We start from the raw sequence: 27,721 nt of genomic DNA, 5'->3' as shown, positions 1-27,721 counted from the left end.
GTTTGTTTTGTTGCAAGGAGTTGCATTGGTGTGGTTTGTTTTGTTGCAAGGAGTTGTGAGTAGTTTCAAGGAGTTGCATTGGTGTGGTTTGTTTTGTTGCAAGGAGTTGCATTGGTGTGGTTTGTTTTGTTGCAAGGAGTTGTGAGTAGTTGCAAGGAGTTGCAGCTGGTGTGGTTTGTTTTGTTGCAAGGAGTTGTGAGTAGTTTCAAGGAGTTGCATTGGTGTGGTTTGTTTTGTTGCAAGGAGTTGCATTGGTGTGGTTTGTTTTGTTGCAAGGAGTTGTGAGTAGTTGCAAGGAGTTGCAGCTGGTGTGGTTTGGGCCATAAGCTCAATATCTTCCGCAATTTGGTGCGAATTGCCTCTTGGAAGAGTGGTAGAAATGTGTTCTCCGACACAGACCCCGGTTTGAATCCCCAGTAGAACACTGCATCCAATCTGCCCCAAATTCGAATCACATAGGCTAGTTGAGGGGCCCCAAACAACGCAGAGACAAAAGCAATTTCACTTACACCCAGTGGGTGTCATAAATCCAATAGAAATGACACTGTTTGTTGCTGAAATGTTTTTTTTTCTACCAAATTATGAAATGGTCTTGTAAGTCAGTTATACTGTCAAACAGAGTTTTGATCACTGAAAAGAATGCCCATATATCATGTAACCTAGCGAGCATGCCTCCGATTTATTATTATTATTATTATTTTAAATAAAAAGGTAAGAACTAGATAAGAATAAGGGGGAGGGCAAAATGAGATCGTCAACGAGGCGGATGCGTGCATGCGACCTCGCCCTTAGGTGTCTGGTATACTTACTGGTATACGTACTTATATAATTACAGTATACTTATATACTACTTGTATATACAAGTACATGATAATATTCCGTTTTAACACGTTGTACACGGCTGTGCCTTTAATAATTGTCAATGAAATATTAAATCAACCAATCTGTCATATACACCGCTCTTCCTGGTGACCTGACACAGCTGCACCCCACGACAAACACAAGCAGCCTGAGTGACAACCCTGGGTAGGCAACCCGGCCTGGCGGAGATCTGCCCTTCAAGGAGCACATTTTTCTAGTTTTTTGTTTTGTTTTGTTTTGTTTTGTTTTGTTTTGTTTTGTTTTGTTTTGTTTTGTTTTGTTTTGTTGTCTTTTCTTTTTTTCTTTTCTTTTTTTTGTCTTGTCTTGTCTTGTCTTGTCTTCTTTTCTTTTATTTTCTTTTTTTCTTTTCTTTTCTTTTCTTTTCTTTTCATTACAGTAACGGTATATTGTAACTATTTTCCGCACATTGTGACTAAGTAGAGCTGTTCTCCACGTCTGACACATACCATCACTGCAGCTTTTTTCCGTTAGGTGGTTTATGGGCCGATCACAAGGTTGTGAAATGCGCTTGGAGGGAAACACACACACACACACACACACACACACACGGTGGTTTAGCTGCTCGTAGGCAGGGCTACAGAAAATGAGAGACAGGCAGCGGCAGAGTAGAGACCGCTGTTCAGTGCAGTGAGTGAACTCCCTTTTCTCCGCGAAACAAGACCAACAATAAACTTGTCTTCAACATGTGAGTTTATGAACGTTATTTACATGTTTTTAAACCTTTCCATTGGCACTGCGTGGACTTTGTGTGCAGAGATTCAGAGCTGTGTGTAACTAACGGTGTGGGGTCGTGTTTGGACTTATAGTTTGTTGTAGCTGATTAACAAAACTTGGCGAAGAAAGTGACCAGAAAGTGTCATCTGTAGCGTGTTACATATTACCTCATATGTTGTGTAGCTGTAGCACGTTAGGCTACTTATGACGTTATATCTTATCTTTACATGTTTGTAGCCTTGGCTACTTTATGTTCCGTTATGACATTGGTTGCTGTGGTTCATGAAAGAACAGAATAAGATAGAGATAAATTCAGATAATGTCTGTGGAGTGTGGACGTCTTCAGAAAGAGAGGGGGTACTTTCTTTGGGACAGTGGTTCTCACACACAAGACAAAAACCACACAATAATTGCCCGTCAGCGATGAGGGACCCCCATAAGAGATTTCTCAACATTTTTAGAAAACAGATGAAAACTAAAACAGTGCTCAAAGAGTGTTTTTTTGGGGGGACTGTCCTACATGGCTGGAAGTGGAACACCCCCAAGCACTTTGATAAGCACTGTTCCTTAGGCAATAGGCAGACACTTTGTTCTTCTGGGGGGGACAGTAGCCAGAAATAGACAATCCATGCGTTACTTGTGAGCTTGTTTGATCGGCTAAAGAGATTTGATTTTTGGTGCAGGCAGCAGAAAAAAAGTAAGTGGTCCAACGTCCAAGTACAGAGCCAGAGTAGAGTAGATTACAGAGTACAGCTGAGTTGGGTTTAAGTGGTTAAACAACCACCTCTGGTCTCTACCTCCTACAGTAGGCCTACCCCTCTGTCTGTCTGTCTGTCTGTCTGTCTGTCTGTCTGTCTGTCTGTCTGTCTGTCTGTCTGGTTAGGTAAATTGCACTTGCATATCATCCATGTTTGTGTGTTACATGGGGCGACTGTGGCTCAAGAGGTAGAGCAGGTCGTCCAATGATCCATGGGTCGGCGGTTCGAATCCCGGCTCCTCCTGTCTACATGTCGAAGTGTCCTTGGGCAAGACACTGAACCCCAAATTGCTCCCGATGTGCTGGTTGGTACCTTGCATGGCTTCCGCCGCAATCGGTGTATGAATGTGTGTGTGAATGGGTGAATGTAATGCACAATCTATGTAAAGCGCCTTGGATAAAGGCGCTATATAAATGCACCATTTACCATTTACCATTTTACAATTACAGATGCAGTAGTATAGTCTATAGTGTTACAATGTTGTAATTATGGCTATACTTGTGTTACATGTATTTTATGTTACTAGACTTACTACTAGGCCTACTGTGTGTGTTGTTACAGTGGTGTGTGTGTGTGTGTGTGTGTGTGTGTGTGTGTGTGTGTGTGTGTGAGTGTGTGTGTGTGTGTGTGTGTTATACTTGAGGGCCAGATGTTCCCAAAGTATAGTAGAATGTGAGACATAGCCATTTTGAGGACCATTTTCCTGGTCGTCAAGAGAGTGGGGTGTTTTATGGTAAAAAAGAAAAATACATTTTTTTTTCCTTTTTTGCTTTTTTGCCCCTTTTTCTCCCCAACGTAGTTGTTGGGCCAATTGATTACCCACACACATTTCTGTGTTGGCACTGCTGTTGTATCCTGACTCACCTGCCAGTGAGCAGTGTTGGGCATTATTTTATAGACTATTTTGCTGATTTCTAATATTTTCTATTACAATTATTCACAAAAAATGTGCTTTGTGCTGCAATGACACATACCGAAAAAATAGCAGATGAGCTTGTAGATTGGCTATTTCTGGGTAATTGAGCTATTTTCAAGGCTGTCCTAAAAGTATGTCCTCATAAGTACTGTTTTACAAATGTACGTGTGTGTGGTGCGTGCGTCCGTCCGTCCGTCTGTCCGTCCGTCCGTCCATCCAGAGAAAATCTCACAAACCAGTGCCAAACCTTGTGCTTATGCACACTGCCAGGAGGCCACAGAATTACCTCCACTAATTTCTTTTCACATATGTCTGTGAAATATTTAATTTTCATATCATGATGAAAGTCATGGGGCTCTGGTACCTTGTCCAAATTTGCATCATAAATACAACATAGATTGACACTTAACTTGTATTTATATGTTTGGATACTTCTGACTTTCACTGCACTACATTTCAAAGACACAATGTCACCTTCTTAAAATAATGGCCTATTATGTAAGTTTCTCAGAAAACTGAAAAAACTGATACAACGCAAACTATTTCTTAATCCTTTCACCCCAAAAGTTTATATTAATATTGAATATCGACATAAAAATTAACACTGTCTGTCAGTTATGTAACATAAGAGGATTAAATGAATTAAGCCAATTTCTGTTTTGACTTATAGGCAATTATAAACCTGACTTAGGCCAAATTATTTGTGGAGTAACTGATTTACTCCAGACTTTCTTTTTGGAACAGCATGATCCTTTTCAATTAGGATTTAGGCTTTTTTTTTGTTAAAGGTGACGCAAATATTGTACTAAAAAGGCTCCACTACAACCCCAGGTTACACACAGGCACTTATGGGACAATAAGGGGCATGAAGTCAACCCCAGGTTACACAGACACTGCTCCACTACAACCCTAACCCCAGGTTACACAGGCACTGCTCCACTACAACCCTAACCCCAGGTTACACAGGCACTGCTCCACTACAACCCTAACCCCAGGTTACACAGGCACTGCTCCACTACAACCCTAACCCCAGGTTACACAGGCACTGCTCCACTACAACCCTAACCCCAGGTTACACAGGCACTGCTCCACTACAACCCTAACCCCAGGTTACACAGGCACTGCTCCACTACAACCCTAACCCCAGGTTACACAGGCACTGCTCCACTACAACCCTAACCCCAGGTTACACAGGCACTGCTCCACTACAACCCTAACCCCAGGTTACACAGGCACTTATGGGACAATAAGGGGCATGAAGTCAGGGACAAGCACAGGCCAAGGAATAGGGACACTCTGGGCATGGGCAGAGTCCATGACCATGACAGTGTCCCCCCCCCCCCCCCTCCCCCCCTGCCAAGGGATGGCTCGCCAAGCAGCTAGGGAGAAAAAAAAACACCACTGGAGGGGCCAAGCAGGGGGAACCTCTGGAGAATCGGTGTGTGCGTGCGTGTATGCGTGCGTGCAAGTGTGTGTGTGTGTGTGTGTGTGCGTGCGTGCGTGCGTGTGTGCATGCGGCTACAGCACAGTAGGTGGGCTGTAAAGCGGATGTGAACACAGAGCAGTAAATAGAAAACAGGTTTTCCACAGTTACTGACGCCAGTTTACCTTTAATGTTCTGAGACACGCACGCACGCACGCACGCACGCACACACACACACACACACACACACACACACACACACACACACACACACACACGCACACACAGGCCTGAGGTCACATCCTGTGGTTATAGAGGTCAGCAGTGTTGTGCTGCAGTGATGCCGCTCCATTCTGACCAGCACAGGCCTTTATAGAAATATTGTGTTCTGTTTGTGTTATACACTGACTGTGTAATGTTACACTGTGTGTGTGTGTGTGTGTGTGTGTGGTGTGTGGTGTGTGGTGTGTGGTGTGTGGTGTGTGGTGTGTGTGTGTGTGTGTGTGTGTGTGTGCGGTGCGTTGCGTTGTTATAGGGCATAGCAGGGGTGATCATTTTCTGGTTCCCTCGATCCAGACCCCATTCATTTTTCCCATAGAGATTTCCAAAAATATATTCACATCAATTAATTAATTTATGTATATGTAAACATTTTCATGTTGCTGCAGAACAAGAGGATAATATTTTTATTTTTTATTTTTATTATTTTATTTTAAAAAAATTATAAAAAGTCCCTCAGGCCCCCTCACACATTAGAAAGGCATCAGTCACCAGAACCAAGGCAGACGGGGCCTTGTGTGTGCATGTGTGCGTCCTTGCTTGTTAGTTAGAGGGAGAGAGAGAGAGAGAGAGAGAGAGGACACGTGTGAAACATTTGTGTGAGCAACCAGTTTTGTGTGCGTTGCAACTTGTTGTTGGTTGTGTGATTGTTTTGCAAGAGGTTCAACTTTAATCGCAAGCAATAAGTACAAATTGTTGCACCACAATCAGCATGTGCTGACCTGCAACGGGGCGATCCAGACTGCTGCCATTGTGCTCTGCAACGGTTTTGTCACGCTGCGAATCGTTGGTCCAAACTAGGCTTTGTGTTCAACAATGCAATCCATAATAAAAGGTCACAGAGTCACCAATAATCAAACCCCCTCACCTCCCCTGTATAGTAGCATTTATCTCCATGCATTTGATGTATTACCTCGTGTTCCTACAGTACCATCCTTACTGTAAATCGCTCTGCATTAAGAGCATCTGCTAAATCACTAAATTGTAAATTGCCTGTCTGTGTGTGTGTGTGTGTGTGTGTGTGTGTGTGTGTGTGTGTGTGTGTGTGTGTGTGTGTGTGTGTGTGTGTGTGTGTGTGTGTGTGTGTGTGTGTGTGTGTGTGTGTGTGTGTGTGTGTGTGTGTGTGTGTGTGTGTGTGTGTCAATAAGGACTGTGGAATAACAGTGACTCAGAGAGAACACAGACCGAGAGAGTGAGAGAACTGCTGTGACTCTATAAATACTGTTTTGGTGCTAACGACCTGCTGAATCATTGGTGTGTGTGTGTGTGTGCGTGCGTGCGTGCGTGCGTGCGTGCGTGTGTGTGTGCGTGCGTCTCACTGATTTACCTACTGGTAGATAGCCTAACTTATATATAATCTTTCACCATCTCAGCTTTCCTACTCCTAATGTCTGTCTCTCCTACACTGTCTCACTCTCAACTGTCCTACTGTCTGTCTCTACTAAACTATCCCTCTCAACTGTCCTACTGTCTGTCTCTACTAAACTATCCCTCTCAACTGTCCTATACTGTCTGTCTCTACTAAACTATCCCTCACAGCTGAGTTTTAACTTCGTTAGGTTAAGTTAACTTTCTGGAACACACCAAAAACACAACACAACACAAGAACAAGGATAGAGAGAGATAAAGTACAGGAAGAGAGAAAGAGCAGGAAATGAAAGAGAGAGAGAGAAAGAGAGACAGAGAGAGAGAGAGGGACAGAGAGCAGGCAGGGGAAGAGACAGTGGGGAAAAAATAAGAGGGGAGGAGAGAAGGGGGTAGGGTGACATACTGAGTCATGGTGTGTGTGTGTGTGTGTGCATGCGTTCATTCATTTGGGAGTTTTTGTGCGTGCGTTTGTGCATGCTTGTGGGACAGAGGGGGGTTCCGTCCTCAGCGAAAGGAAAGCCCCCCCCCCCTTTAGTTGAATTGACTTTACTCAAGCTTCACTGGAAGGAACTTTAAAAGACATGAAAGACACAATGCTGGCCAAGCCATTAGGTACACACATTTTGCATATTCATTGACATGAGTCATTTTAGATGTAAATTAGCATTGGTTTCCATGTAGAAAAATGTTCATATATTTTCTAAAATAGTGAAATTGGCAAATCTACAACCTATGATGCATTTTGAGCTTCTAGGTCGGCTATTTCCTCTAGTATTACGGTATTTTATAGTATCATTGAAAAACCGTCAAAACAAGAAATTATGTCTCGGAGGTACCGAGACTCGGGGGGGGGGGGGGGACGTTGATTTGCAATTCTGTCCCTATCGCGGTGGTTCTCAAACATGTTTTAATCCATTGAGACCTGGAACACATCCATGTCACGTTAGCGTTCAACCACATTAACCATTAACTCAGGTCACCCCTGCAAATAACCGTTGCATCCATGACGGCACAAGGTGACTTCGCAACGCTCGGCACAGCGACCCGCTCGCTGTATCTCGCTCGGCAGTGCCTCTCGTGGAACTGTGAAACGGGAGTGCACAGAAAACGTGAATCGCAATTATTTGTTTGACAATTCATCGTCAAGTAAAATGTTATAATCGTGACAGCACGAGCTACACGGGCTGTGACTGGATGTTGTTATTGGCTGCCGTTCGCAAACTCAATATATACTTTTTTTTAATTAAAAATAATCATGTTATTTCTGTCTGTCTGTCTGTCTGTCTGTCTGTCTGTCTGTCTGTCTGTCTGTCTGTCTGTCTGTCTGTCTGTCTGTCTGTCTTTCAGACCAGGTCTGGGGGTGTGGCCTCTGACAGGAAGACGACAACATTTCCTGTTTTTTTTCTCCATTGTGTGCTTTCCTGTGGCCTAGGGTTGACGTGCATGCAGACGCAGGAACACACACACACACAAACACACGCACAAACACACGCACGCACGCACGCACACACACACGCACGCACGCACGCACGCACACACACACACACACACAGATGTGTGTTGTGGATTGCAGGCTGGATGGAGAGATGAGAGAGGAGAGAAGGATGGATAGATGATAAAGGACCGGAGCTGGCCTCCATCCATCCATCCATCCATCCATCCATCCATCCATCCATCCATCCATCCATTCTATCCCTTCATAAATCATTCCATCAGTCCATCCATCCATCATGGTGCTCAGGAGGAAGATGTGTGTGGTGGTGGTCGCCACGGCCATCCTCTTCCTCATGATAGCGAGCCAGACCATAAGCCCCTCCCTTTTCCTGTCCCTGTCCCTGTCACTGGCCACGCCCGCTGGCCAGGCCCCCCCGGCCAGCAGGACCACCCCCCAGCCACTAGGACCCAGCGGACACCCTGGACCCAGCCTGCCCCACAGACACGGTAAGAAATAATGACCAGTGGTTTTCAACCCTGTTCATATCAAGGTCCATTGTTTATTCAGCATTTGAGCCACAGACCACCATTTGATGAGATCCAAAACGTAGAATATTTTGTTATCGTTCCATGTTTTTTATGTGGTACCATAGGAGAGATAACAGGCAAACAGCGGTTGACTATGTAGAACAGGAGGAAGTTAGGAACATAGCTTTAGATTAGAACAATTATGTAAACATCATAATTTTACATATTGTGCAAAATTGTTTAGGAAACAGAGCGATATTGAGTGTATATTTTGCTTTATTCCGTGCAGACAACATAGGTGAGGGGGCTCGGGGAGAGGGTCCCGAGGGTGTGGGGCTGGAGGGCGAGGGCTCCCCCCACGCAGAGGGGTCCCAGCCTGGAGGAGAAGCATCTGCAGGGAGGACCAATGACAAAGACCAGTCTGAAGCAAGGTGAGCACTTCCATGAACACCACCATGTGAGCTTCACTCCAGTCCCAAAATAAATACTGAAACTGTAAAAGATGATATCGTTGATGTCAGGTGGAAGCCTCATTTGTCAAAAATAGCCGATGTACAAGCTCAAATCATGTTGCTTGTAGATGTGCTTTTGTGTGACACTGTAGTATGACGAACTAGGGCATTCATTCACAAAAAAATAAATGTGGAGATAAGCCGTCTCCTCCCGACGGCAAAAATATCGTAAATAACCTTTGTTTGAGTGAAAAAAGTGACATGCCGTATGACTATGTAAAAGAGTACCTTTCCCACCACTGAGCAGTTGTGTGTGTCCCACTCCCAGCTCCAAGACGGTGGTGACCCCTGAACCCCCGAGGCCCTCGGGAGCCCAGGGGAGGTCGGACAGGATGTGTGGTTGCACTGAGTCGTGTGTTTCTGAGCTGGACGGGTCAGCCTGGTTCAAGCAACGTTTCGACCCCCATCAGCAACCTCTCCTACACAACTCCAACAAGATGGACGCCAGCGCTCTCAAATGGTGGCTGGTAAGTCTGACGGTTAATCTTCTACAACTGGTGGTGGTATATGGAATAATCCTGTATCTACCACCATTGATGTCTATAGACGTCATTTCAAATCCAACGCTTTCCAACCATTGGCGTCTATAGATGCCATTTTAAGTCCAACGCTTTGCCGCCATTTGCATCTATAGACATCATTTGGTGTTTTCAGTTCACAATAGAGGGCGCTCTTCTGCAACCTGTGGGTTCCTCTATGGCTTCCAGATCAGAGGACAACCGGAAGAAAACGTGATCAAAACAAATGATCACATATCAAATAATATTATAGGATTTCGCACCAAAAAAATGTCTCTGCTTTCTGTTCCCAGACAGCGTTTTAGGTGAAAAAAAGCTATATTCAACAGCCAATAGTTCTAAAGAACGAAACACACTTTCCCCCCCGAAGAAAGTAGAGACTCTTCTTTCTTTTGAGATATTTGATGTTAACAAAATATGTGTGTGTCACACACACGCACGAATGCACGCACGCACGCGCACACACACACACACACACACACACACACACACACACACACACACACACACACACACACACACACACACACACATTATACAACTGTGTTTGACGACCATCTTTTGTCCATGTAATGTCAGCGAGGCCTCACAGGATGACAGTTCAGCTTGCGGTGGCACTTATAGCCAGCTGATAACTATTATCAGCCCTAGGCAGAGAACCACCACCAACCGCCACTGCCATGCAGATGTCCTCTTTGGCATGCCAGTTAAAATACTAGATATAATGCTCTCTATGACTAGGCTGTTATTCAGCGTCCGGTTGCCGTGAAACTTTGCACGCACATTCCAGACCTCCCCCAAATTGGTAGTGGTACACTTGTGTACTCTCTGTAGTCATGTGATCAAGACATGTATCTGCCCGAGTTTTTGGATTCCATTCCGATTGACTACGATTGACTTTCAAAGTTTGCATGAGGGCTGAGGGGCTGGACCGATCGTGAGAAACTTAAACTCCAAGGCCAAGGAAGAACCTCCACCTATCCCATGAGAAGAGAGAGGAGACAGAGAGAGAGACATTTTTCAGGAAAGATTTATCAAGCCATGCCAACAGCTGTTTATTTTCAGAATGTGTCACCTTTTTCCAGCCCTCCTGAGTTTGCAGGTCACTCTCATTAAGAAGAGAGAGAGAAAGGGACAGAGAGAGAGAGTTGCTGTATACTTAATGATGCTAACAGTGTTGTGAAATGCATTAGTAGATTGCATTTAAAAAGGTGCTGACAGCATCAGCTTGCCTATTCTCCCCTGCCAGCTGGCAGCCAGTGAGGACAGACCAGACCAGCCGAGCCCAGACACGCACGATCAATAGATCTGTTTCTGCTTCTTGGACCTGAACACCTCCTCTCCTCTCCTCTCCTCTCCTCTCCTCTCCTCTCCTCTTCTCTTCTCTCCTCTCCTCTCAGGGTCTTCAGCGCAGTGACGGTCAGACTCTGGAGGAAGTGATGTCAAAGCTGTTCCGTGTCATTTCCCCTCCCAGTGTGGACATTAGGCCCCGCCCCTCCCGTTGCCATAGCTGCGCAGTGGTCGGTAACTCTGGCAACCTGAGGCAGTCAGGACATGGTAGCCTGATTAACACACACAACTCTGTTATCAGGTACACACACACACACACACACACACACACACACACACACACACACACACACACACACACACACACACACACACACACACACACACACACACAGAAGTTATTTTACTGCCGATGAAGCGAAAACATACTTACGTGGCCGGTTAAGACTGAGGTTAGGATTTAGGGTTAGGGTTAGTACTAGTCTGTCAACGCGACCAACGCCTCGTCGAACGCATTTCTGCGTTTCCTAATCAAAGCCAGTCGGCTCAGGCGAGCCTGCTGGCTTGATTGCATTCCACTGATAAATTACCTATTGATGCTTATTGCTTGATTTTCATACGAATCTGCTAGTTTTTCTGTGCGGCACAGATTGTCACGGTTCGAGACAGGAGAGAATGTACGACCCAAATGCAGGATGAGGCAGAGACAGAGTGCAGAAGGTTGTCTCAAAGTAAACACTGGATACAAAATAAACACTGGAAGCAGATAGGAACAAAAATACAATAGAACAAAGCCACAAGGAATATTCAACTATATATGTTGTGAGGAGAAATATTCCTCACAATGTCTATTTATCAAATACCACTAACGGGACGATATACACACACGCACGCACGCACGCACGCACGCACGCACGCACACATGCGCGCACACACACACACTCACATGCAAACACATACCTCTGTTATCAGAGAGGTACAGACACACACACACACATCTGTATCACACACATACTACACATACCTCTGTTATCAGAGAGAAACTGGCACACACACACGCATCATAGCAAGCTCTCTCTCTCTCTTTCTCCCTCCCTGTGTCAGGATGAACAAGGCGATAACAGCAGGTTTCGAGCAGGATGTAGGGAACAGAACTACGCATCACTTCCTGTATCCAGAGAGTGCAGTGGACATAGCATCAGGAGTCAGTCTGGTGCTGCTGCCATTTAAACTACGAGACCTGGAGTGGCTCGCTAGCGCCCTCTCTACTGGAGAGATTAAAATGTAAGTTACTCAGACCTGGAGTGGCTCGCTAGCGCCCTCTACTGGAGAGATTGAAATGTAAGTTACTCAGACCTGGAGTGGCTCGCTAGCGCCCTCTCTACTGGAGAGATTGAAATGTAAGTTACTCAGACCTGGAGTGGCTCGCTAGCGCCCTCTCTACTGGAGAGATTAAAATGTAAGTTACTCACTCACTAGCTCGATCGATCACTTGCTTGCTCACTCACTAGTTAATCAAGCATATCGTCGCTGCCATGGGGAAACCACTTTTCTGATTATTATTATTTTTCTTCATAAATCAACGCTATTGAACACCCTTTATGTCTGTGTGTTGGTTAAGAAAATATTGAACCAATGCAAATGATTAAAAAACGCTTCTGAAGAAATCTCTGAACTCCATTGGCTCCTCAAACTGTCTGTAAAAGCAACTAACTCCACCACCTCTTAGCAACTAACTCCACCCCTGTGGCAGGCTGCAGCAGTGCAGAGACGCACGGAGAGGAACAAACAGGATTTCCCCTGTACTCTGTTATCAAACTTAGCTAAAATCTATCTAGCTTGAATCTATTTCTAAAATCTATGTTGTGTTTTCTGAGGAGAGCAATGTTACAAGAAATTAGTTTATATTGCATTTCTAGCTTGATCGTTTCCTTCATTTTCAGAAAAAAAACAATTTATTTATTTATTTTTTCTTCTTTTTCATTTCCTGAAAAATGAACATTTTGGACTTAGGTGATGTCACCTTTGGACTTAGGTGATGTCAGCTCAACGTTCCCTAGTTAGGGTTCCTGGAAAATAGCATGCTGGCCAAAAAGGAAACGGACGCTGGCTGTTTTTTTATCACTTCCTGCTAGACTGTTTCACTGAGAGTGAAATGGTGACTCATGGGTTAACGAAGAGCGGCATCTAGCGTAAAAAACAAAAAATACACAACACACTACAAAACGTAAACAGCGGTGTGTTCTTTTGAAATAAAAACACATGTTATTGGCAGTGAATGAAACAACAAACCAACAAACTAACTAACTCAACAATTGACTAACCAAAACTATGAAATTACAATATACCAAATCTATATAACATGTACATCATTAACCCTGTTGTTTTCATCTTTAGGACTTATATGAGAGTTAAGGACAGAGTTCAGGCTGACAAAGATAAGGTAAAAATGACCTTTATAGTGCTTACATTTAGGACTAGGATTAATTTACACATGCACTGACACTGTGTGTGTGTGTGTGTGTGTGTGTGTGTGTGTGTGTGTGTGTGTGTGTGTGTGTGTGTGTGTGTGTGTGTGTGTGTGTGTGTGTGTGTGTGTGTGTGTGTGTGTGTGTGTGTGTGTGTGTGTGTGTGTGTGTGTGTGTGTGTGTGTGTGTGTGTGTGTGCGCGCGCGCGTAGGTGCTGGTGGTAAACCCAGAGTTCTTTAAATACACTCATGACAACTGGACAGAGCATCACGGGCGATACCCGTCTACTGGACTGCTGGCCATCGTGTTCGCGTTACACATCTGTGACCAGGTGAGGTGACCACTCTATTGTTACACATCTGTGACCAGGTGAGGTGACCACTCTATTGTTACATATCTGTGACCAGATGAGGTGACCGCTCTATTGTTACACATCTGTGACCAGGTGAGGTGACCTGTCTCTAAACCATACAACATAGCTGTCTGTCTCTAAACCATACAACATAGCTGTCTGTCTCTAAACCATACAACATAGCTGTCTGTCTCTAAACCATACAACATAGCTGTCTGTCTCTAGTCTAAACCATACAACATAGCTGTCTGTCTCTAAACCATACAACATAGCTGTCTGTCTCTAAACCATACAACATAGCTGTCTGTCTCTAAACCATACAACATAGCTGTCTGTCTCTAAACCATACAACATAGCTGTCTGTCTCTAAACCTTACAACATAGCTGTCTGTCTCTAAACCATACAACATAGCTGTCTGTCTCTAAACCATACAACATAGCTATCTGTCTCTAAACCATACAACATAGCTGTCTGTCTCTAAACCATACAACATAGCTGTCTGTCTCTAAACCATACAACATAGCTGTCTGTCTCTAAACCATACAACATAGCTGTCTGTCTCTAAACCATACAACATAGCTGTCTGTCTCTAAACCATACAACATAGCTATCTGTCTCTAAACCATATAACATAGCTGTCTGTCTCTAAACCATACAACATAGCTATCTGTCTATAAACCCTATAACACTCTGGTCTCACCACCGTCTTGTACGCCTTCCCTTTCATTATGCTGCTGATACTTTCCTATTACACATCACACCTGACACTTTTATACGTTCCAACCTGCTTGCACTTGTTTCTTAACCTCTTTTCCACGATCTCCATTGCTCTGGAATGTTGTACCCTAAGTACTTAAAAGTCATCTACCTTCTTCACTGTTCCACTTGGGTTCCTCTCATTCACACACGTGAATTATGTCTCGCTGCGACTAACCTTCATTCCTCTCCTTTCCAGGACATATCTCCACCTCTAGATTTTCGTCTACCTACTCACTTACTTTGTTGCCATTTATAAAAGTTGTATCAACAAATAGATGCAACAGAAATTCAAATAGATTTTTAATAAACACACAAAATGTATTAATCTGATTCACGTGCGTGCAGGTATCAGTGTTTGGCTACGGGGCTGACAGCGAGGGGAACTGGCACCACTACTGGGAGGAGAACCGCTACGCCGGAGCCTTCCGGAAGACGGGAGTCCACAGCGCCGACTTTGAGACCGAGGTCATCCACCGTCTGGCCAAGGAGGGCAAGATCCACCTGTATCCAAGTGTAGTCTGACTGACCGAGGGACGGACAGACAGACAGACAGACAGATTGACTGACTGAATAATCTGAATGTGGGCGGTGCCAGGCGCCTGTGGGAGGAGTCAAACCTGGTTGCTCTGTATTTTGCTCAATGGCACCATGGTGGATGGGATTTGAACCGGTGCCTCTTGAACCACTATACCAGTGTTTCTCAACCTTTTTTATTGTTTATTTCAAGGCCACGGACGCCCGCCCCATAACTCTTGAGAGCGTACAAATGTTGTACGCTCTTAGAGTCACAGAGTGGTAAGGGTCCATTTGATTGCTGACTATGAATCATTTACCTGGGGACCCTCTAGAACCCCTGCAAGGACCCCTCACCCTGGGGGGCCCCACTATGAATCATTTACCTGGGGACAATCTAGAACCCCTGCAAGGACCCCTCACCCTGGGGGGCCCCACTATGAATCATTTACCTGGGGACCCTCTAGAACCCCTGCAAGGACCCCTCACCCTGGGGGGCCCCACTATGAATCATTTACCTGGGGACCCTCTAGAACCCCTGCAAGAACCCCTCACCCTGGGGGGCCCCACTATGAATAATTTACCTGGGGACCCTCTAGAACCCCTGCAAGGACCCCTCACCCTGGGGGGCCCCACGTCACCAGAACCACTACGCTATTAACCACATCCACGGCCTTATTAATTATCCAGACTGCACATTCTACACTGACCAATCATGGCTCATATAGCATCAGTCTACAGCCAATCAGTGAGTGCTGGAATGAAGCTGTGAAGGAGAAAACCACAGATTTGTTTTTCATTTTATATATTATATATACTGTATACTGTTGTATATCATTTTATTAGGGATGCACCCATATATCGGCCGAGTATCGGTATGGGCTGATATTTGCCTTGTTGACTGCATTAGGGGTGGGGGATCAAATTGATTCACTCACCAAATATCGCGATCTTTAATGCCACGATTTTTTTAAATAGATTTTAAAGTTCAGAATCGATTTCTCAATTATTTTATCTCAGAAACTGATGTTATGTGGCTGCATTGAAGTGCATGATTCAACTTTTCATGGTTAACTTTGTATTATTTATAATTGTTTTAAAATGTTCTATAGTATTAAAAAAAAGCCCAAAATCGTAATATCGAATCACAACAATCGGTGAAGCAATTCCGATGTTCACTCAACTCATTTTTTTTTTTTTTTTAGCACATTTCCAACAACTGAGGTCAAACCAAAGTGCTACGTACAAATTAAGATGCAAACAAACAAGAAATTAAAATAAGCAATTTCTTTTTTTTTAATATAATAATGAAGATTTATTCCCTGCCACAAAGGTAAGAATGAATATCAATGCAAACAAAATAAACAAATATCCGCTATCAGCCAAATTGTTCTTTTTAAACATCGGTATCGACCCAGAATTTACACATCGGTGCATCCCTACTTTTTTGTTATAGTTTTGTTGTTTCGTTTGTTGTTTTGTATGTGAATGAAAAACAGGTCAACACAATAGAAGCACTTTTTCCGCCAGAGAAAGTATCCATGATGCACTCAGCCTGAGGCCTGCTCCCCTATCACTCTGTTTATCAGAGACAGAGCCTGGAATCTGATTACACTGTCTCAAAACATCAGGTCAAGGGGACCAGCAGTGGTCCAAATGGACACTTACGGGTCTGCAACTCAGAGAGTGCAGAGTTAAATAAGCACTGAAGGATTATACAGTGTATAGACAGGGGTTCCAGTATAGTTAAGTTCAAGGACCCCCAGCTTTATATGCATTATTAGACCCCCGTTTACTACAATGCAGAATAAAGAGAGGAAGGAGCACAACATCCCCAGCAAGGTGCTTGTTGGTACAAATGGATGACAAAATTAAATGGCAAAAAAGGGAAGAGACCAAGGCACCCCCCCCCCCCCCCCCCCCCCCGCCTCCTCTGGGACCCAATCTACACAGTTAAATCCTCAGCATCAATTAAACCCCAGGCGTGTACAAATGGGACTGTACACTCTCAGAGTACGGGTCTATTATTTGGAGCCCCGCTGGTCCCTGGACTCTATGTTGAGAAACAGTGCTCCATCTATCAAGACTCTTTATCTGAGAGAGGAAACAAACGGCCTGTGATCTGATAGAAGGGGAAGTGAGCTGAGCCTTGTGTTCCTGCAATCATAGCCAGTTCATGGAGCCTGGTGGTGCCTTATCAGCCTCATCTGTCCTACCACAGACACAAGACAAGCAGAATGTATGTCATTTATAGGCTCTTTACTCTTTGGTCAAAAGGGTTGTCTGTTTTTTTTAAGTTGCTTGATTCAATATTTAGATATTTGATGTTCATGTGATTATCACCCTCTTGTGTAGTAACCCCATTCAACTTCAAAACGCCATGTTAACCATGTTAAACTCTTTGGAAACACTCTCCCCTGGTGACTGATGTTAATGAATGAATGGATGGATGGATGGATGGATGGATGGATGGATGGATGGAAATAAAAAGTATGTGAAAAATAAACACAAAATTAGTTTGTGTTTATTTTTCACTTACTTTTTAATCATCACCAGAAGGATGGACGTGTGTTTTCGAGTCAACAACATGATTAACATGAAAAACGAAGCACTGCAGGGATCAGTCAGTGGCTCTTATAGATAGTGCTCTTTGGTGGTAGAGGTAGGAACAAAAAGACTTTTCAAAGAAGTACTGCTTAACTTCCAAAGGTATAGACTGCAGTCTCGCAAAGAAAATAACTCCAAGGCACTCAGTCTTTGATGAAAAAGGATTTATTTAGAGCAAGGAAACAAATATGCGCGTAACGCGTAACGACCTAGAAGGTCTTCATCAGAGTCTGCCTGTCATGCTTGAGACAGTTGCTCTAAATACATCCTTAATATTGTTATCAAAGATGGAGTGCCTTGGAATTATTTTCTAGGCAAGTCTGCGGTCCACAGCAGTACTAAGCAGCTAAGCAGTACTTCTTTGAAAACCCTTATTTGTTCATGGTTAACATATTTGATGTTTGAAGTTGAATGGTCTTACATAATAGGGGGGCGTGTCTGATAAAATGAATATCAAAATATCGAAATATTGAATCAAGCAAAGTAATAACTGTCTGGGGTGCACAGAAAAGTAGACGTTAAAATGACCCCAGAATACAACAACAGCAGTTATACATGTTGATGCTTCACTACTCAGACAGTGTTTGTCTATAAAAAACAAAACAAAAAAGTGTCAATTTACTCTTCCACAGTGTTCAAATGTTACTTTCCCTATTTAAAATATCCACCCAGTAAAAGTTTAGAGGAGGAGGCTGTCATCATAACCACTTAAACACTATATCATTTGTTGTACATGATAAGCTTGTTTGCCAAATGTTCTCCTAATTTTGCCAAATGTTTGCCTGTTTTGCCAAAATAATGTCCAGCTATTTTTATTTTTGCAGAATGTTGGTTTTGCCTATTCTTTCGTTGTCCTATTACGACATGCTCAGAATAGACGTGCAGTAGGTTTCATGTGGTTACAAATGTCAGCTCCCTCTTTCTGAAATTTCAGAAATTGTTTCAGAAATGTTTTTTGGAATTTCTTCTAAGCAGCAAGCTAGATGGGAATGGAATAATATTGTTTATACGATATACCAGTGGTTCTCAACCTTTTCAGGCCGGGACCACCCAAAATAATCCTATGTGAACTGGGGACCCCCCACCCTGACAAGCACTTAGAATTGTAGTCATTACATTTAGTTCCACTCGGTTCCACAGATAGATATTGTGAAAATAGCCGATCTACAAGCTCACAGTCGTGACCTTGTAGATCAGCTATTTTAACCTTAGATTATTTGACAATTTGGTCAATGTCTGACCCGTTTTTATAGTATACCGGTAGTATGTTGATTACTCTTGATGCAGTAATGGTCTTTTTTAATTTCATTTATTAGGTATTAAAAAGGTCTTGAAAGTCCTTAAAGGTATATTCAGTGATTTGACTTAATCTAAATATCACTTATTTGTTCTTTTTTTATGGATAATCCTCCCTACTATAGAGTGTGCTGACCATATAAGGAGTTCCTCCCTGTCCCCAGTGAGCCCCTGGGGTCAAAAAACCCTAGTTTCAGTTTTGGTGGCGGGTGGCAAAGCCTTCATCCAATCAGGATGAGAGAGGCCTTCCTCCAATCATGATCGAGTGGGGGCGGGCTTTGTGCACATGCTGTTGGCCTGTTGCACTTCCCCCCACTGTAGAGCGTGCATGTGCACATTTTGTTACCGGGGCGGACTGGGTGGTTTTCCAAATCACTCAAATCACTGAATGCTCCTTTAAAGCGTCACTTTTCTGTCACCTGGGGACCCCTAAAAATCATGTGGGGAGTGGGACTCCCTCACAGGTTGAGAATCACTGGCTTTTATACAATCATAGGACGTAGTTACGCAACTCCAAAGGTGAAATCAAATAGAACGAGGGGGAAGCGAGACATCTGCTTTATTTTGTGTATTAATTTCTAGGCTTCCGATGTACAGACTGTTAGGAGAAAGCGTTTGGGAGCTGTGTGAGACAACAGTCCCGACGCACCGACGTGTGGGAGAAAGTATTTTGAACCTTGTAATAGTCGACGTGGCTCTGTTGACAGAACTGTACTCTCAGTAGGACAGAGGCCTTGTTCACACTCCAGTCAAATCCCATTAGTTTCTCAAAATCTGATCTTTAGGACTGACTGGCCACTGTTAGTGATCGAGACAGAATGGTGTACTATTTTTGTCGAGCGACGCAGTCATACGACGAAGTATATAAATCAGGCTTCATTGTCCAACATGTCCAGACTGGGACACATCTTTAGAAATGTGCTTTGTACTTTATAGTGAAGTTCCAAACTAGAAAAAATAAGTCAGATTTGGGCTGACAGTGTGAACAGAGCCAGAGAGGTTTGCTGTCTGTATTTCCTCTGGAGAAATGTGAATGTAAACAAATCATTTGCTGTCACTCAGTCACATGTGGTTGCTGTCGGGCAGAAACCTTGTATCTCCGTATTTCAACTTTTTATGTTTTTTTATCTTCTCCCATAAATTATTTCCCTAAAGTGTCGCACAAAAGTAGTGGAAAATAGCAGATTTACAAACGCTGTGAGCATGTAGAACGGCTGTTTTCACTATTTTATTTCTTTTTTTAAGATAACGCTAAAAAAAAGCAATGGTTTTGGACATGCAAGGTTTCCACCTCGACAGCGATGATGCTGTGACTGTCACTCAGTCACATGTAGTGACTCTGTAGCCTTTGAAGTGTGTTTGCTGTTTTGATGCATGTGACCACTGACACGCACACACTTCATGCTGATGTGTTCACAAGGTTTCAGTCATTCTAAAGGGCTGGACCAACTTTGAAAGTATCTTTGGAAGTATCTGATCTTACACAGCTTGTAGATCGACTATTTCATATACATCACACTTAATCCAAACAAACAGAGCAGGACAGGACCAATCAAATCATAACAACGTACAGTATGTATGTATACCATTACAGTATGCTATCATTGTATTAAGAATACATTACGGATGGGTATATCCGGGGGATGTAGAGATAGAACTCCTGCAGAGCTCTGGGTTTGTCTCTGGTAGAGCTGGCAGTGGTGGACTGATTGACTGTACTTAAGTACAATTTTTTGAGTGTCTGTACTTTACTTGAGTTGTTTTGAAAACGTATTACTTTCACTCCACTACATTTCAAAGACAAATATTGTACTTTACTTTTCCCTATTTCAAATAAGTGAAAAACAGCAGATCTACAAGCTCACAACGTGTCATGATGTGATGCGTTGCAAGCTTGTGTTCTGCTATTTTTTATATTTTATTACCGTATTATTATTGATGTTTTTCTTTTTTACATTTCTGGAAAATCTTTTAATTTTGGGGGAAAATGTGTAATTTGTTTAATGCAGCGATGCACTGGCATTAAAAATACAATTGTACTCTGTAATGTGTACTTTTGAAGTACTCCAGTACATTTTGCCAGAGCAACTTTCACTTGTATAGTTGAGTAATATTTTGACCAGGAGTATCTATACTTTGACTCAAGTACTGGGATTGAGTACTTTGTCCACCGCTGGACAAAGGGATCAGCAATAAATGGTGCATTTATATAATATAATAGGAATATGCACAGCAAAGAAATTGTGCTTATAAGCCCAAACCACACCAGTTGCAACTCCTTGCAACATGCACAATATCAATTACCCTGACCAGAATATGGAACACCTTAATCATCATTGGTAACAGCTGTGAAGGATGTAAGGAAGCGGCCCAATTTATTTCCAATATGGCTGCTGTGCATAGAGCCCAGGCATTGACTGAATTTAACCTACCGTGCTGTGTGTTGCTGGTTTGAATCCTGTCCTGTAACTGTAATGAAAACATAGCCTTAACCCCTGAGTATGTACTGTACTTATATATGTTACACTGTGTGTGTGTGTGTGTGTGTGTGTGTGTGTGTGTGTGTGTGTGTGTGTGTGTGTGTGTGTGTGTGTGTGTGTGTGTGCGCGCGTGCATGCACGTGTGTGTGTGCGCATGTGTGTGTGTGTGTATGTGTGTGTGAATTTAATGTTACATTGACTTTAACTGTGTGTGTGTGTGTGTGTGTGCGCGTGCATGCACGTGTGTGTGTGTGTGTGTGTGTGTGTGTGTGTGTGTGTGTGTGTGTGTGTGTGTGTGTGTGTGTGTGTGTGTGTGTGTGTGTGTGTGTGTGTGTGTGTGTGTGTGTGTGTGTGTGTGTGTGTGTGTGTGTGTGTGTGTGTGTGTGTGTGTGAATTTAATGTTACATTGACTTTAACTGTGGTCCCCTTTATAAATAAAATACAATATTATTGTCCAATCACCATCAGGCTTTTATCATTATTGACACATTATTTTATGGTGTTATTTGCTGTGTGCTGTGCTTTGTGCACCCTTACTAATGCTCAGGAGCCTGAAAAACATAATCTATTATTATTATTAATCTATTGTGTTTTTTTGTGTGAATAAAAATGGTGTTCAAGCTGTATGATAGAGCAGGGGTTCTCAACGTTTTGGGCCGGGGACCCCCGGAAATGCTTTGGCAATGTCTCGGGACCCCCACCCCGCCCCCTCCCGACCCCCAATATAAATTGACTGCTACAATAACCTTAAACCATTTTGGGCGGGAACCCCTTTTGGTGTTTTAAGCATTGTTATAATTTAGCTATTGAAAAATAGCAGATCTACAAGCTCATAGCTTGTAGGTCTGCTATTTTTGAAAAATCGTGAAAATAAAATTTAAAAAGAATTTTTTAAAATAATTTGGGGACCCCCTACAATAATTTGGCGACCCCCCGAGGGGTCGCGACCCACGGGTTGAGAACCCCTGTGATAGAGTATATTAATACGATGTAACTTATATAATTTGGGTGGTTGTATTTGGCCTCCCTGTGCTCTTCTATTGAGACATTTCTAGGTTGGACTAGCTCTGGTCCATAGCTCTAATGCCTTCATAGCTCTAATGCCTTCATAGCAAAGGGCATTAGGGCTATGGACCAGAGCTAAGGTTGGACATGACCTGAAGGTCCAAATTTGTCCCCTGAGCAACCAGGCAGGCTCTACTAATAGAGCCTTCAGTGGTACAAATTCAGTGCAGGAGATAAAAAATCCTGGATAGAACAGGATGCCTTTGAGTATTGATTCTCAGCACCTGAGCTGATCTAGAGCAGTGGTTCCCAAACCTTTCAGGTCAAGACCCAAAAGAGAGATTAGACATTTTCCCGGGACCCAAACTAGTGAAAATAGCAGACCTAAAAACTGCATTGCGAGTGTGGTGTATTACCACACGAGCTTGTAACCTCGAGTCACGGTGCCGTCACCAGACTTTCCACCTCGGAGGAAAGCCTGGTCTGTGTTTCTAAATCGTGCCCGTGTGATCTGGTCTAAAACAAAAAAAATCGTATTATTACTTATAACAAAGGACAAAGAAGGGCGCAACAGTTTCCCCTGTACTTTGGAACAGGAAAGTTACATAGTCCAAAACAACCATGCAATCCGGTACACTTCCCCTTCTTGATATTCTAACTCCCTTTCTGTGGAAGTTCGTGACCTCCGACTTCCCAGTAACTGCTGTCAATACATTGAGGCATCATAAGGTCACCAGGTCAAATACTGACCTAGTGAGTAATGCCTCAACTCCTACTGTTAGGCAGAGTTCTAGGTTTAAAGGGACATTTCACCGCTGGAGGAAACTCCAGTCACTCAATATTAATAGTATTTTTTTGTAGATAACTGTAGCACAATTTGAAATTTGCACTATATGCCAGAAAAATAATGTGTGTTTGACTAGGGTTTGACTGGATTACTACAATGACCATAATGCTTTGGTGCACTCACCCAGTCACCCCACCAGGGGAGGGCTGTCTTAGACTGCATCCAGACAGTAGATTCATGAAGATGCCAAATGCCGCTCGTGTCAGGAGTCTCTTCCTTTTTAGACAGCTGGTGAATGGAATTGAAGCTCCACCTACGCTGCAACTTTCAGCGTCGGCAAAGCGTTTCCGTTTTTTTGGCCGACGCTGCAGCAAGTTGCATCCATCCACCAGCTGTCTAAAAAACAGGAAGACTCCTGACGCGAGCGGCAATTTGCATCTTCATGAATCTACTGTCTGAATGCGCCCTTACTGAGAAAACATGTAAGGGCAACTTGAACAACTATTTATTTTACTGAGAATTTTGTTCAACATATAAATGAACTGACAATCAGAATTCCCATCGTTTTGTTGGTAAAAAATGTTTTTATTTCATTCATAAATCATATTGATAACATTTGGTTGAAACATAGCACTTATACCATATAACATGAATACAAATCAGATATATATTTCTTAGTGTTATTAAAATTGTTCTGTGTCTATATGAATATAGCTGCATATATTAATATTACAGGAACTCAGTTTAAAGGTACAATAAAATATTTTGTTCAAATTGATTCGATGCATAAGCGTAGATATGTTTGATCGTGAAAAGACATGCTGATATCTTAAATAACTTAATATTGTACTTTTACTCCACTATACATTTATTTGAAGACTTTAGTTACTTTGTAGCTTTTAATTATTATTACAAAACATGCATTAACCACATCAACCCTATATATATTTCGGCCATTTGAAAATAGCCGATCTACAAACTCAATGCGTCGTGACGTGAGCTTGTAGATCTGCTATTTTCCAAAATATTGTTATACATTTGAAAACATGAAATGGGACATTCTGCATAATGAGTACATTTTGCTTTGCGTCGGCCTACTTTAGGTACATTTTGATGCCAAAGCCTTTGTACTTTTACACAAGTAAATGTTGTATTCCGGACATTCAGGCCTACTTGTCATACAGGGTATTATAGATTGTAATATTGATACTTTAACTTAAGTAAAACACGTGGGTACTTTTCCCACCACTGAATAAAGGTGCTTTTAACAGTCAAAGGTGTCTGTCTGTCTGTCTGTCTCTCTCTCTCTCTCTCTCTGTCTCTGAGTGTCTCTCATCCATTGACTATGAGGCCAGAGATCTGTTGAGGCAGGGTGTAGAGGATAAGGGCCAGGAACAGAGTGAGGACGGCCAGGATGAGCAGAGCGATGATGTACTTCTTATACTTCCTCCAGATGAAGAAGATGAACGTCTTCATGGGGTTCACGAACCACGCGAAGGACGTCTTGGGACGACTGGAGGAGAGTGGAGGAGGTTAGGGGAGGTTGTTAGATTTGATATTTTAATGATAATGTAACAGTTAAAACTACACATTGGCCCAACACTATCTATAGGATGACAAGAACAAATGGCATAGTAATGCCAATGTGACAGGGATAGTCCATCAGGTTGTAATGACATAGTAATGCCAATGTGACAGGGATAGCCCATCATAAGTAATGCCAATGTGACAGGGATAGCCCATCAGGTTGTAATGACATAGTAATGCCAATGTGACAGGGATAGCCCATCAGGTTGTAATGACATAGTAATGCCAATGTGACAGGGATAGCCCATCATAAGTAATGCCAATGTGACAGGGATAGCCCATCTGGTTGTAATGACATAGTAATGCCAATGTGACAGGGATAGCCCATCATAAGTAATGCCAATGTGACAGGGATAGCCCATCAGGTTGTAATGACATAGTAATGCCAATGTGACAGGGATAGCCCATCATAAGTAATGCCAATGTGACAGGGATAGCCCATCAGGTTGTAATGACATAGTAATGCCAATGTGACAGGGATAGCCCATCATAAGTAATGCCAATGTGACAGGGATAGCCCATCTGGTTGTAATGACATAGTAATGCCAATGTGACAGGGATAGCCCATCAGGTTGTAATGACATAGTAATGCCAATGTGACAGGGATAGCCCATTGGGTTGTAATGACATAGTAATGCCAATGTGACAGGGATAGCCCATCAGGTTGTAATGACATAGTAATGCCAATGTGACAGGGATAGCCCATCGGGTTGTAATGACATAGTAATGCCAATGTGACAGGGATAGCCCATCATAAGTAATGCCAATGTGAGAGGGATAGCCCATTGGGTTGTAATGACATAGTAATGCCAATGTGACAGGGATAGCCCATCAGGTTGTAATGACATAGTAATGCCAATGTGACAGGGATAGCCCATCAGGTTGTAATGACATAAGTAATGCCAATGTGACAGGGATAGCCCATCATAAGTAATGCCAATGTGACAGGGATAGCCCATCATAAGTAATACCAATGTGACAGGGATAGCCCATCATAAGTAATGGATTCACGACAGGTCTAGTCTTGCGTAGCCAGACAACTATTCCACAATCTCCGAATGCTAGAGTCTGGAACTACACTACTCTGTTTGTCATTTCCATTCACAAAAATATATTTTAAAATATCTTTAGAGCTTATTTCTTGAAATTCCATTGCTACTATATATGTTTAGATGATTTCTATTTATGTTAGGATACATGTGCGTGACTGTAAAGATGAAATGGAAGTCGGGAGGAGGCTTCCACTTAAAGGACCACTTCACCACTTTTCAACCTATCTTCATATAACAGGTCCTCACTAATAATCATGATAAAATGGCACGATTTTTTTCTACTCAGTCTGTGTCTCATAGGAGGGCTGTGGGCAGTTTAGAAACCGTCCTCCAGTGACATCATCATTAGGCAGATTTTTTTTAAACAAGATGTTTTTACAAAAATGTTTAGATTTTCATTATCGTGAGAACGATGGCTTCCATTTTCGCATTGCAACTTTTCAGGACTAGAAAGCCTGCAGTTTCTATTAGCTTGTATTCCCCATCGATGATGTCACTGGAGGACGGTTTCTGAACTGCCCACAGCCCTCCTATGAGACACAGACCGTAGAAACAAATTGTGCCATTTTTTCATGATTATTAGTGAGGACCTATTATATGAAGATAGGTTGAAAAGTGGTGAAGTGGTCCTTTAATATTTTACTCATGATCAGAGCTTCTGTGCTCCAAAATGTATGACGGAAGCATTTGAAAATTGCGAGAGGCAACAGTCTGGCAACACAAGACTACACCGACTAGGTCCGATTGATTCGAACCAAGTACGATTCCCCTCCACCCGCTGGCCAGCATTCACATTAGTTATATGTTCTATACCCTGAGTAGACTTCAATTAAACTATACTGCCATCTACTGGATTGTGGGATATGTGACGCTTGGATGGCAAATACAAAATGGCAATACAATATAGTAAACATACTCAAAACGTAAAGACTCATTTTGTAGATAACCAGAAAGATGATAAACAGTATAAAAAGTTAAAAATAACAATAAATCCAATTGCTGCATCTAAAATAATAGTTAGTGTATTAGTGTGCTGTGTGTGTGTGCATGTGGCATGTGCATGCATGTGCATGTGCATGTGCATGTGCATGTGCATGTGCATGTGCGTGCGTGCGTGCGTGCGTGCGTGCGTGCGTGCGTGCGTGCGTGCGTGCGTGCGTGCGTGCGTGCGTGCGTGCGTACGTGCGACGGCGCGTGCGACGGCGTGCATACTTTGGTTTGTCCAGGGGTTCCGGTTCTTTTCGGGCCCGCCCCACTGGATTAGCCTCCGCCTCTTCTAGTGTCACCAGCTGAAACTCCGCCTCCACCTTACCCTGAAATGTAATCACATTTAATGTAATCATAACAACAACAACAACAACAACAACAACAACAACACACACACACACACACACACACACACACACACACACACACACACGGATGGCTGAACAGAAGGATGGACAGACACAAGCAAAACATTCTCTGGCCTAGCGGAGACACTCATCATCGTCATAATAATACCAACCATGAGCAGGTAGGTGTTTCCATTGTTGTCGGTGAACTCGATGTCTTCGCGTTTCATCTTGTTGCGCTTGCTCTTCTTCTTCTTGCGCTTGTTCTTCTTGGCGTCCTCCTTCTCTTTCTCCTCCCTCTCAAAGTCCTGCTGGGTCTTCTGGCGGATCAGCGGCCACCAGCCCTTCATCCTCTTGGAGCGGAAGATGGAGAAGCGAGGCCCGGCGCGGTCCTTGGCCATTTGGATGGAGCACTTATCTGAGGCCTTGGCTGCTCTCACCATGTCACTCAGAGACAACTCTACGGAACCTGCAAGCAGTGGGGAGAGAGGTATATACTGTACTTTGACCCATTAAAGGTTTCATGACATGCTGGTTTTACAAACAATAAAAGTCTTTATCATGGTCCAGTGAGCCATGGCAGGTTTGTATCAGCTTGCAGAGCTGATCAAGTTATTGTGTTGCTTTGGAATTGCTCTGTGTTCTGAGGCTGAGTCGCTGTTGAGGACTCCCCCCCCCCCCCCAGGGGGAGAACGAGAGGAGAGGGGGCGGGGTTCAAGGACTATGACATCAAAGACAGCCAATCACAGCACATTTCTGAGCATAATTATTCAGAAAACCACAGACCACAGAACATCCACTGAATGTTCAAAGTTCGGGGTGTGGTTTTTTGGGTGTAATTGAGGTGTTTTGTAAAAC

At 43.2% G+C, this 27,721-nt stretch overlaps 2 protein-coding genes across 4 annotated transcripts in view; one reads left to right on the top strand and one right to left on the bottom strand.

Moving 5' to 3' along the window:
• The first annotated feature begins 1,458 nt into the window (after nucleotides 1-1,458).
• Nucleotides 1,459-21,562, top strand: st3gal8 (ST3 beta-galactoside alpha-2,3-sialyltransferase 8). 3 transcript variants are annotated; one of them, XR_013790866.1, is made up of 10 exons: nucleotides 1,459-1,567; nucleotides 7,693-8,281; nucleotides 8,592-8,733; nucleotides 9,083-9,281; nucleotides 10,733-10,923; nucleotides 11,727-11,906; nucleotides 13,020-13,065; nucleotides 13,302-13,421; nucleotides 14,548-18,668; nucleotides 19,021-21,562. XR_013790866.1 is itself a non-coding variant. In XM_079511071.1 (9 exons), the coding sequence occupies exons 2-9, from the start codon at nucleotides 8,071-8,073 to the stop codon at nucleotides 14,722-14,724; spliced, it is 1,266 nt and encodes a 421-aa protein (XP_079367197.1). In that variant the 5' UTR covers nucleotides 1,459-1,567; nucleotides 7,693-8,070; the 3' UTR covers nucleotides 14,725-21,562. The 3 variants fall into 3 exon arrangements, 2 of the variants coding, with proteins under 2 accessions (XP_079367197.1, XP_079367198.1); XM_079511071.1 differs by having other exon boundaries at nucleotides 14,548-21,562; XM_079511072.1 differs by having other exon boundaries at nucleotides 1,481-1,567; nucleotides 7,688-8,281; nucleotides 14,548-21,562.
• A 2,280-nt stretch (nucleotides 21,563-23,842) lies between these two features.
• The window catches only part of fer1l4 (fer-1 like family member 4), a gene marked incomplete at its 5' end in the record, with an annotated part of 51,042 nt that continues 47,163 nt past the window's right edge, over nucleotides 23,843-27,721 (bottom strand). The window contains 3 exons of the mRNA XM_079510662.1: nucleotides 23,843-24,403; nucleotides 26,742-26,842; nucleotides 27,037-27,332. Of these exons, the coding sequence (XP_079366788.1) occupies nucleotides 24,223-24,403; nucleotides 26,742-26,842; nucleotides 27,037-27,332 (578 nt within the window). The 3' untranslated portion in view covers nucleotides 23,843-24,222. The remainder of the gene's footprint in view (nucleotides 24,404-26,741; nucleotides 26,843-27,036; nucleotides 27,333-27,721) is intronic.

Source organism: Electrona antarctica, assembly GCF_951216825.1.
Source record: "Electrona antarctica genome assembly, chromosome: 9".
In the NCBI taxonomy this organism is placed as follows: domain Eukaryota; kingdom Metazoa; phylum Chordata; class Actinopteri; order Myctophiformes; family Myctophidae; genus Electrona; species Electrona antarctica.
Note: the sequence above shows the minus strand (reverse complement) of the source record. Positions and strands in the feature narration are given on the sequence as shown.